This window comes from Hemitrygon akajei, chromosome 3 (assembly GCF_048418815.1).
Source record: "Hemitrygon akajei chromosome 3, sHemAka1.3, whole genome shotgun sequence".
NCBI classification, from domain to species: Eukaryota; Metazoa; Chordata; class Chondrichthyes; order Myliobatiformes; family Dasyatidae; genus Hemitrygon; species Hemitrygon akajei.
Genome location: NC_133126.1, coordinates 70,652,013 through 70,664,378, shown reverse-complemented (window position 1 = coordinate 70,664,378; position 12,366 = coordinate 70,652,013). Strand labels below are relative to the sequence as shown.

General features: G+C 41.7%; 1 protein-coding gene across 2 annotated transcripts in view; it reads left to right on the top strand.

Moving 5' to 3' along the window:
* The window catches only part of dph6 (diphthamine biosynthesis 6), a 251,339-nt gene that overhangs the window by 64,757 nt on the left and 174,216 nt on the right, over positions 1–12,366 (top strand). For both annotated transcript variants that reach the window (XM_073040097.1, XM_073040098.1), the window contains exon 4: positions 95–168. In XM_073040097.1, coding sequence (XP_072896198.1) covers positions 95–168 — 74 coding nt within the window. The remainder of the gene's footprint in view (positions 1–94; positions 169–12,366) is intronic.

The window sequence follows — 12,366 nt, the reverse complement described above, 5'->3', positions numbered from 1 at the left end:
AATTATCTTTTTCACTGTTGTCATTTCAGGCTGCATGACAGGAATTTTTTTTTTACTTCACCAAAATATGCTGTTATTTTTCTTGTTTTTGTAGGAAAAGGAAGCAGCGGAAGGAGTTTCAGTTGGTGCCATTCTTTCTGACTACCAACGGGTCAGAGTAGAAAATGTGTAAGCATCTTTTAAGATTGTGTTTGAGGGGCTGTTGTTGGCATGGGGGTGGGAAGGGTGGGTTAGATTGGAGTTAGATTGAATTTATCATTAGTTTGCAAAAGTTTTTTAAAATTTATTTATTTCACCTCATCTTTAGTTTTTATGTTATAAGTTTAAAACAAATAGTACTTGTGTCAGAACTGTGAAATTGATAATTTCATAGATATGAAAAATACTGTTAAAACTAGGAACCATTTTTTGGATAAATCACTGATTTACCTAAATGTAGTAGCGGGAATCTATGAAGTGGAACTTGTGAAATGTGGCCTTTAAAGCTTCCTTTATCAGTATATAGAGGGAGTAACACTGGATGACCTCCTGGTCCAGTAAGGTAGGTCATGTGGCAGAAGTGTCTGGCTGTGAGCACTTTGGGTCCAGTTACCATAATTTTATTAGTTTTAAAATAATTATGGAGAAGGACACAACCAGTTCACAGGTCTTGAATGCGGGCAAAGCAAAATTTGGAGCCACGTGGCAGGTTCTTGCAGTGTTTGATTCGGTAAGATTGTTTACAGCAAAGGGACCGGCTGCCAATTGGGAAGCCTTTAAAAGTGTAATCTCAAGAATTTAGGCCCTACTTTTGCCTGTTAGGGTGAAGGGCAAGATTGGCAGGTCTCAGAAATTCTGGTTGACGAGGGATGAGGCCTTGACTAAGAAAAAGAGGTAAGCATAGAGTGAATGTCTTAATGACTACAAGAAGTGTAGGAGTGCACATAAGAGAGGAGTTAGAAAGCCAAAAAGAGGATATGAGAAGGATCTGTCAGAAGAAGTGAAGAAGTTGAGCAATCTAAGGCTTTTCTGTTGGGGGCAAAGGAGGATGAGAAGCGACTTGATAGAGGTGTATGCAATCATAAGAAGCATAGATAGAGTAGGCAGCCAGTGCCTTTTCCCCAGGGCAGCAATGGCTAATGTAAGAAGACTTGTTTTTAAGGTGATTGAAGGAAAGTATAGAGGGGATGTCACAAGTGGATTTTTTTACACGGAGAGTGATAAGTGCATGAAACATGCTGCCAGGGGTGGTGGTAGAGGCAAGTACATTACAGACACTTAAGAGACTCTTAGATTGGCATGTGAATGAAGAACAGATGGAGATTTGTGCAGGAGGTAAGGGCTAGATTGATCTTGGAGTCTGTTAAAAGCTCACCACAACATCCATAAAGCTAAGAAGATATAGAAGTAGAATTAGGCCATTCAGCTCATTGAGTCTACTGTTTGATCATGGCTGATTTATTTTTTTTCTTCACCCCTTTCCTTCTTTAGGCCTTCTTCATAACCTTTGATGTTCTTACTAATCAAGAACATATCAACATCTGCTTTAAATATTTAAATTGGCTTCCTCAGCCGTTTGTTCCAGATACACCACCCTCTGGCTAAAGAAATTGCTCCTTATCTCTTTTCTAAAGGAACGTCCTTCAATTCTGAGGCTAACTTTCTGCTCCAAGACTCTCCCACTCTTAGAAACATCCTCTCCATGTACAATACTTTATCTAGGCCTTTCAATATTTTATAGGTTTCAATGAAATCTCCCCTTCATTGTTCTGACAACAGCAACGACAGACCTAGAGCCATTGTGAGCCAAAGGGGCTCTAATGTGCAGTACTGTGCATGTTTCTATGTTCTAAAATCCCAAGAAAGGATTTAGGTATTGATGCACCATCAATAACTCTGGGAGACGTGAGGCGAGATATAGGCTTTTATTCGCTGGAAGAGAGCAGTCAGCAGCAAGTGATCACCATGCGACATCCTGGAGACTGAGGGAGGAGCAGTGCCTCCAATTGCCTTTATACAGGGGTCTGTGGGAGGAGCCACAGGAGCAGTCAGCAGAGGGGCGTGTCCAGACAGGTATATTTAGTTCACCACAGGTATATTGAGAGTAAAAGGGTGGCCAGGGAGAGAATAGGTCTCCTTAAAGAACAACATGAAAAATGGATGAATATTTTTATTGAATATTTCTCTTCAGTTGTTACTGTGGGGGAAAAAATGGAAGCTAAGAAAATGGAGGAAATGAGTGGTGTTGTCTCAAACCACTTATAAATTTTCAGGGAGGAGGGATTGGAGGCCTTAAAATGCAATAAGATGTATACGTTTCCAGGGCTTGACCTAGTGCATTGTCAGATCTTGTGGGAAGCTGGAGAAGAAATTGTGGAGGCCATTGTAGAGATATTTTGTCCATCTGTGGATACAGGTGAGGTTCAAGCAGACTGGAGAGTGACTAATGTAGTACTAAAAACAAGTCAGGAAACTAAAGACCAGGAAGTATAATATTGGTGGTGGTTAAATTACTGAGGGAGAGGATTTACAAACATTTGGGGCAGGATCTGATTCAGGGCAGTCAGCATGGTTTTGTGAATGGTAAATGATGCCTGGCAAATCTGTTGGAATAACAAATAATGTGCTGCAGGAATTTAGTGGGTCATGTAGCATCTGTGGGAGGAAAGAAGTTGTTGACATTTTGGGATGGAACTGTGCATCAGGCCTGAAAGTAGAGAGGGCAAGACAGCCAGCATGAGGAAGAGAAGAGGACTGACAAGAAAGGATTCCAAGGTGATTGGTGGACTGAGGAGAGGTGAATGATGACAGGCAGATAGTGCCTGGTGAGGGAGGTGAGGGGTACTGTGGAGCTGGAAGACTGGCAGGCAGACAAAGAGAGAGGAGAAAAGAAAAAGCACAGATGAGTAAGGTGGGGGATAGAGGGGAGAATGGGAGACAGCTGCTGGAGGGAGATGAGCAGAAACACAAAGCACTCACAGTGCTGGCTTAAGATAAGTAAAGGAGGTGGGAATGGTTAGGCACAGGAGTACATTCAGCCAGAGACTCATTCCACCGAGATGCAACACTGAGCGTCATAGGAAGTCATTCCTGCCTGTGGCCATCAAACTTTACAACTCCTCCCTTGGAGTGTCAGACATCCTGAGCCAATAGGCTGGTCCTGGACTTATTTCCGCTTGGACTAATTTAATTATTATTATTTAATTATTTATGGTTTTATATTGTTATATTTCTACACTATTCTTGGTTGGTGCGACTGTAATGAAACCCAATTTCCCTCGGGATCAATAAAATATGTCTGTCTGTCTGTCATTAGAGAAGAGTTGAACAGTTGGAACAGATGGGGTTGGGATGGAAAACCTTTGTGTGAAGTGGGTGGTTGGAACAAGGTGAGGGGGAGGGGCAAAGATCGTGGGGCACTAGAGAGATGATGGAAAGAAGGATCAGAAAGAGAAGGAGAGGTCAAAAAATGAAATGGTTGGGGAGTAACCTATAAATTTGAAACCTTACTATTCATATGATTGGGTTGCAGACTGCCTCCTGTTCATCCAGTTTGCATGGGCTTTATCCTGGCCGTTGAAAAGGCCAAGGATAGAAAGGTCAGAATGGGAAGGTTGAGTTGAAATGGTCTGCAACTGGGAGCTCAAGATGGCCATTGTGGACTGAGCGTATTTGTTCTGTGCAATAGTTATTCAGTTACCACTTGGTCTCACCGATGTAGAGGAAGGCACATCAAGAGAATCGAATGCAGTAGACAAGGTTGGAGGGGATGCGTGTAAACCTTTGCCTCACTTGGAAGGACTGTTTAGGTCCCTGGATGGTGATGATGGAGGAGGTGTAATGATAATGGACCAGGCAGATAAGGAGGGAGTGGTCCTTGTGAGCAGCAGAAAGGGGTGGGGAGGAGAAGGTATGGTCTGCAGTGGGATCTTGTTGCAGCTGGCAGAAGTGTTGAAAGACAGAATGGTGGATGCAGAGTTGCATAGGGTGAAAGGTCATGACCGAAGGACTCTTATGCATCCAAATCTCTTTGAGTTCTTCGAGGAGGTAAACAAGAGGGTATATTACGCTAGGGTGGTAGATGTTGTCTATCTGGACTTTAGCAGCATCTTTGACAAGATCCATCATGGCAGTCTAGTCTAGAAAATTAGGTCTAGGAAGAGTTAGGGAAGAGTTGAACAGGAGGCAATAGCAGATTGAATTCATAATTTGTTCAATGGTAGGAAACAGAGGGTGATGGTCAAGGTTGGTTTCTCAGTCTGGAGACCTGTGTCTAGTGTTGTGCTACAGGAGTATGTGCTGAGCCCTTTGTAATTCATATAAACAACTTTGAAGACATGGTTAGTAAATTTATGGATGATATCGAACTAGCTACTGTTGTAGGTAGTGTAGAAGGTTATGAAAAATTACAAAGGGCATCTTTATCAACTAGGAATGTGGGCTAAGGACTGGTAAATGGCTTTCAATCCAGATAAATGTGAAGTATTGCGTTTTGAGAGATCAAATCAGAGTAGGACTCGTACAGTGAATGGTAGAGCCCTGGAAAATTTTGTGGAACAGAGGGATCAAGGAGTACAAATGCATAGTTTGCTGAAAGCGGTATCATAGATAGGTAGGCTGGTGAAGAAAGAGTTTGACATGCTGGTTTTCATTAGTCAGGGTACTGAGTATACGAGTTGATAAGTTATATTGTAGTTATATAAAATTAAGAAATGTGGGTAATAGTGAGGTCTTAGAAAATGTGCATATTGCAAGGAAGGAGGCATTGGCAGCCTTGAAATTCATTAAGCTGGGCAAATCCCCAGTGCTCCCCTGAATCTTTTGGGAGGACAGGAAGAAAATTGTCCAGACCCTTGTAGAGATATTTGCTTCATTGTTAGCCACTGACGAAGTTAAAGTAGACTGGAGAGTGGCGAATGTTAGTCCATTGTTTAAGGTAGCAAGGACAAGCCAGAGACTACAGAGTCTACAAGGTCTACAGACCGATGAGAATTTTAACAGACAAGATCAACCATCATTTGGATAGTTAAGGCCTCATCAGGAATAACAACATGGTTTTACGCGTGAGAGGTCATGTCTTATGAATCTTTTGGAGTTTTCTGAAGAGATACCTCAGGGGATTGATAAAAGTAGGAAGGTGTACAAGGTCCCAAATAGTAAGCTGATCTGGAAGATTAGTTTGCATCAGATTCAAGGAAAGCTAGCAAGGTGGATTTAGAATTGGCTGGATGATAGGAAGCAGAGAGTTATAGTTGAAATTTGATTGTCTGACAGGAGGCCTGTGACGAGTGGGCGCCTCAGGAATCAGTGTTGGAACTTCTTATTCATTATTTTTGTAAATAATTTGGATGTGAATGTATATGGCATGATTAGCAAGTTTGCTACTAAATCAGAGGACCTTTATAGTGAAACAGGTCACAAAGAATTACAAAGAAATCTTGGTTAGTTAGAGAGACAGACTGAGGAATGGCAAATGAATTTCAACTTAGATAAGTGTGAGGTAATGTATTTTGGACATTCAAACCAGGGTAAGACTCACATACAGTGAATGGCAGAACAATGAGGAGTGTTGCAGAATAGAGAGACCTAGGAGTAGCTGCACAGGTAGACAGGATGGTGAAGAACTTGTTTAGCATACTGGCCTTCATCAGCCAAGCTTAGTTTAGGAGAAGGGATAGTATGTTGCATTTATATAAGTTGTTGGTGAGACTACACTTGGAATATTGTGCATAGTTTTGGTCATCCTGTTATAGGAAAGGCATTGTCAAGCTGGAGAGGGTGCACAAGAGGTTTATGAGAGTGCTGACTTGACGAGGGGCTCTGAGTAATAGGGGAGAGGTTGCTCATGCTGAATCTTTATTCCTTGAAACGTAGGAGAACAAGAAATGTATATAAAGTCATGAGGGGTGTGGATAAGGTGAACAGTTGTAGTCCTTTCCCAGGGTCATAGAATACAAAACTAGAGGGCACAGATACTAGATAAGAGGCGGAAAATGTGAAAGAAACCTGACAGGTAACTTCTTTACACAGAGGATAGTGAGTACCTGGAATGACCTACCAGAGGAAGTGGTAGAGGTGGGTACAATTGCACCATTTAAGCAGCATTTGCATAGGTACATCGAGTAGAAGGGCTTGGAGGATTATGGGCCAAATGCGGGTAGCTGGGTATAACAGGGAGGATGTTGTGGTTGGTGGAGAGGGCCTATTTCCATTCATATATACACCCCCCCCCCCCATTACTCTATGATGTTGGTGAGGTTGCATTGGAAATACTGTGTACAGTTTTGGCCGTCCTGTAATGTGAAAGAGTAAGAAAAGAAAAGATCTACCAGCTCATTACCTGGACTTGGGGCCTGAGTTACAAGGAGAGGTTATGTAGACTAGAAGATTGAGAGGTGACCTGATAGGGGTATATAAAATCACAAGTGATGTACACAAGGTGAAAGCTCATTTCATTTTTCTGGGTAGGGGTGCTATAAAAAAAGAGGTCACAGGGTTAAGACCAGAGGTGAGAGATTTAGAAGGGACATCCAGGGCAGCCCCTTCACACAAAGGTTGATGTGTATTTGAAGTGAACTGCCAGAGATAATTATCAACATTTAAAAGCCATCCATATAAGTACATAGATAGGAGAAATTTAGAGGGCTACAAACGAAACACGAGCAGATGGGAGTAGCTCACAGGGCAACACAGGGACATGTTGGGCTGAGAGACCTGCTCAGACTATGATTTCAATTCTGGATATGTTTGCAACTTCTTTCATTTTGATGAAACTGCCATTATTCTTTGGAGAGTTTGAAACGAGGGAATATTTCCTCTATATAATTCACCAGCATTTTTTGATTTCATTTCAAAGCAATCCTTGTATGGTCTGTATTCTGGAACAGTGAACACAACATTGTGAACCAGTTGTCAGATTGATTGTCCTTAGCTGCCATCTCTTCATCCTCCAACCAGTCATTCACACATCACATCTCTTTGTTTTCATTGTGCTTTTCAGTGTCTTTCTCCGTGAAGTATTTGTAACTAAGCACATTCATGTGCGGTACACATCACATTGTCAGTACATAGACTTGTGCGTGTACAGATTTACAGACACCTGCATTTTTTAGCAATCATTATGGAAAAGAAAACTTCATTGATATGAATAAGGAAAGTCCAATTCTTTTTCTATTCTCTGCCCTTTGATGAGATGCAATTTTGCATTTAAATTTATAAGATTAAATTACGATACTGCAATATGACCCATGAAAACTTCCTGCACCATATTCTTATCATAAAATAACGTTGTTATAATATTATCTTCTGACCTGCTTTTAATCTTTTGGCACTTTATTGTTAATAGAACTTCTCATGCATTCACAAACTTTCTACTTGAGCCTCCCAATGTTAGCATCTTATTCAACTACTTTACAATTATTTTTAAAATTTTATTTAGCAATACAGCATGGATTAGGCCCTTCTGGCCCTTCGAGCCGCACAGCCCCAGCATCCCCCGACAATTCTGATTTAATCTGATCCTGATCACCAGACAATTTATAATAACCAATTAATCTACCTGGTATGCCTTTGAAAGGGTCTGTGGGAGCAAACCAGAGAGCCCAGGAAAAATCCATACATTACACTGGAAGGAAGTATTCCTTACAGATGATGCTGGAATTAAACTCTGAACTCCAATATTCCAAGCAGCAATAGCATCATGCTAACTGCGACACTACATTAGTGCCCAATTCAATGTATCTTGTTCTTTAAGGGAAGAGCATTAAGCCCAAAAGAGTAATCTGCACTAATTTTTCATGGATAATGTTTCTGTATATACTCACTGCCCTCTGTTTTCTTGGATCAAAATATCTCAATTCTTGAATCAGTATTTACTTACCTGCGGGGTAGAACATTAATTGACAATTCTTGTGAATGAATAAATTCTTCCAAATCTCATTCCTGAATGGCTGTCTCTTTCTGGATATGTAGCCCAGAGGAAGAAGACTGTCAAAACACAGAAATGGCAAAACACAGCAGGCAGATGTCTTGGTGCATATTGGCACCTATGATATAGGTAGACAAAGTGAGGAGGTCCTGAGAGAGATTTTAGGAAGCTAGGTAGAAAGTTGAGAAACAGAATCTCTTGTGCCACCTGCTAGTGAGGGCAGGAATAGCATGAATTGGCAGGTGAATGCGTGGCTAAAGAACTGGTGCAGGGGCAGGGGGTTCAGATTTATGGATCATTGGGAACAAGTCACACCTGAACCAGAGGGGCTCCAATATCATTGCAGGCAGGTTGGCTGGAGTTGTTTGGGATGGTTTAAACTAATTTGGCAGGGGGATGGGAACCAGAATGATAGTGCTGAAAATGAGATAGCTGGTTTACAAACAGAGGCAATGCGTAGTAAGAAGAGGCAGTTGATAGGGCAAAATCGCAGTCAACAGGGTGAGTTGCAGCATAAAAGGCGGACAAATTTGAAAAGGGTGAATACAGGACTGAAGGTGTTATATTTGAATCCGCGCAGTGTACAGAATAAGGTAGGTGAACTTGTAACACAGTTCCAGCTTGGCATGTGTAGCTGGAAGCTTAATGTCCAAGGGTACACATTGTATCAAAAGGACAGGTGGGGAGGCAGAGGGGGCGGTGTTGCTCTGTTGGTAATCAAATCATCAGAAAGAGGTGACATAGGGTCAGAAGGTGTTGAATTATTGTGGATAGAGCTAAGGAACTGCAAGGGTAAAAATACCCTGATGGGAGTTGTATACAGTCTCCCAAACAGTAGTAAAGAGGTAGACTACAAATTACAATGGGAGGTAGAAAATGCATGCCAAAAAGACAATGTTACAATAGTCATAGGGGATTTCAATATGCAGGTAGATTGGGAATATCAGGTTGGTGCTGGATTCCAAGAAGGGCAATTTCTAGAAAGGCTACAAGATGGGTTTTTAGAGCAGCTCGTCATTGAGCCCACTAGGGTATCAGCTATTTTTGATTAGGTGTTGTGTAATGAACCAGAATTGATTAGGGAGCTTAAGGTAAAATAACCCTTGGGGGGGGGGGGGGGGAAGTGATCATAGTATGTTTGAATTCACCCCTGAAATTTGAGAAGGAGAAGCTATAGTCAGATGTATCAATATTACCGTGGGGTAAAGGGAATTACAAAGGCATGAGAGAGGAGTTGGCCAGAATTAGTTGGCAAAGAACTTTGGCAGAGATGGCAGAATAGCAATGTTTAGAATATCCAGACGCAATTCGGAAGGTACAGGATATATACATCCCAAAGACAAGATGACACAACTGTGGCTAACAAGAGAAGTCAAAGCTAACATAAAAGCCAAAAAAGGGCACATAATAGAGCAAAAGTTAGTGGGAAGTTAGAGGATTGGGAAGCTTTTAAAAAACAACAGAAGCCAACTACAAAAGTTATTAAAAAGGTAAAAATTGAATACGAAAGTAAGCTCGCAAATAATATTAAAGAGGATACCAGAAGTTTCTTCAAATACATAAAATGTAAAAGATAGGTGAGAGTGGATATCAACCCACTGGGATGTTCCAGGTGTCAGGGAGCAGGAAGTGTGTGAAGTTACCATAACTGGAGAGAAGGTTCTTGGGAAACTGAAAGGTCTGAACGTAGATAAGTTCCCTGGACTAGATGGTATACACTCCAGGGTTCTGAAGGAGGTGGTTGAATTGCTGGTGGAGGCACTAGTAATGATCTTTCAAGAAGCATTAGATTCTGGAATGATTCCTGAAGACCGGAAAACTGCAGATTTCATTCCACTCTTCAAGAAGAGAGAGGGGCAGAAGGAAGGAAACTAAAGGCTAGTTAGTCTGACCTCAGTCATTGGGAAGATGTTGGAGTCGATCATTACGGATGAGGTTTCAAAGTACTTGGAGGCACGTGATAAAATAGGCCATAGTCAGCATATTTTCCTCAAGGGAAAATCTTACCTGACAAATCTGTTGGAATTCTTTGAAGAAATAACAAGCAGGATAGACAAAGGAGAATTGGTTGATGTTATGTACTTGGATTTTCAGACGTCCTTTGACAATATGCCACACATGAGATGACTTAACAAGCTACGAGCCTATGGTATTACAGGAAAAATTCTAGCATGGATAAAGCAGTGGCTGATTGGCAGGAGGGAAAATCTGGGAATAGAGGGAGCCTTTTCTGGTTGGCTACCATGTCTATTAGTGTTCCACAGGGGTCTGTGTTGGGACCAATTCTTTTTACGTTATATGTCAATGATATGAATGATGGAATTGATGGCTTAGTGCAAAGTTTGCAGATAATATGAAGATAGATTGAGGGGCAGGTAGTTTTGAAGAAGTAGAGAGGCTACAGAAGGACTTAGATTAGGAGAAGTGGCAGATGGAATGCAGTTACAGGAAGTGAGTGGTCATGCACTTTGATAGAAGAAATGAAAAGGTAGTCTGTTTTCTAAATGGAGAGAAAATACAGAAAATGAGGTGCAAAGGGAGTCCTTCTTTGAGTCTGTGCTTAGTACTCATTTCAAGAGGACTAAAAAGCAAGGATGTAATATTGAGAATTTATAAAGCACTGGTAAGGTCTCACTTCTCACTGTGAGGAGTCTTGGACTCCTTATCTTAGAAAGGATGTGCTGAAACTGGAGAAGACTCAAAAGAGATTTACGAAAATGATTCCAGGATTGAATGGCTTGTCTTATGAAGAGCGTTTGATGGCTGTGGTCCTGTGTTCACTGGAATTCAGAAGAATGAGGTGTAACTTAATTGAAACTTACCAAATGGTGAAAGGCCTTGATAGAGTGGGTGTGGAGAGGATGTCTCCTGTGGTGGGAGAGTCTTAAACCAGAAGTACAGCCTCAGAATAGAGTGGCATCCTTTTAGAACAGAGATGAGGGGAAATCTCTTTAGCCAGACAGTGGTGAATCTGTGGAACTCACTGCCACTGGTAGCTGTGGAGGCCAAGTCTTTACATATATTTAAGGCAGGGGTTGATAGATCCTTGATTGGTCAGGGCATGAATGGATACAGGAAGAAGACAGGAGATTCGGGCTGAGATGAAAAATGGATCCAACATGATGAAATGGCAAAGCAGACTCAATGGGCCAAATGACCTAATTCTGCTCCTATATCTTTTAGACTTATGAAGTCTTCATAATGTGCTTCATCAAGCTGCAGCGTAGAATTTAGGAGATCTGCTTACATCTACGTATTGAAATGTGTCTTTCTCCATGGTTATTGAATGAGTAGTCTGGATTGCACTAGTGGCTCCAAAGAGAAATGCTGCTTGGCTGCTGGAATGGAGTCAGTGAATTTCCACACCTGTGCAACTGTGGAATACAACAGATGGCTGGATGCCTTGCCTCTTCTCTCCACAACCTTGGAAGCCCAGTGGCGCTGGAGCAACTCATCATCTTGAGCTGAGGGGCTGGATTCACTTCATATCTGAACCCACAGCTTTACACCAGCTATAACTGGTGTACAAAGTGTAAACTGGTGTACCCCTTTTACTTGAATGGGGTAGCTGACCTTCATTATAAACCTGCTGTTAAAACCCTTTAATTTATTTACATATCTAACAGTGTATTAACTGGCATACAATAAATGTGTTCTTAAATACTTTAAAAATTCTTTTAACCATTTAAATGTATTTCAAATATTTTTGGCTACATGGCAAGGTCTTCAGGCAGCATGAGCTATTACAAGGCAGTCAGAGCAGCCTGAGGTGATGGTCATTCTGCACCATCTGATGCCCACAGGTCACTCCATCTCCTTAGACATCCATGGCAACCAGGCCTCCAGGACACTGGGAGGCCCACAGCTGCAATAAGCGAATGTGATCATGGTCTTCCCAGGGGAGGGGGATGTGGGGTGTGTCCGAGTCTATTCTGAACTTGCCTGGTACAAATTCCACAGCGTGGTTGACACATTTTTCAACATTAATCCATCTCAAGTGACAGAAGAGTTGTTTGAAGATTACAGCTGTTGCTGTTTGGCCTGCTGAGTCCCTCCAGCTTTCTCTGTGTAACACTGTTTTATGTTTGTCTGTCAGATTTCCCCTTTGCCTTAAAAAGAATTTCTAGCCTGTATCATCTCATCATTTCAAGAAAGTTTGGGCCATGTTCCCCTTGGTTCTACTCTGCCATTCATTACAATCACATCTGATTTCATTTTGGCATTAACTATTCTTTGCTGCCTGATTCCCCCTTACCCTTGATTCCTCTACAAGATACCTCAAACTTAAATATATGTAGTGACTAAATACCCCCCTTGTTCTCCAGAACACCAGAGTGTTTGGGCCCATTCTTATCTCATCAGGAATCATTCCATGATACTTCACTGACTCAAGGCAAGTATACCCTTCCTTAAACAAGGAAGCTAAAATGCTCCAGGGTTGTTCTCACTATTGCCCCAGA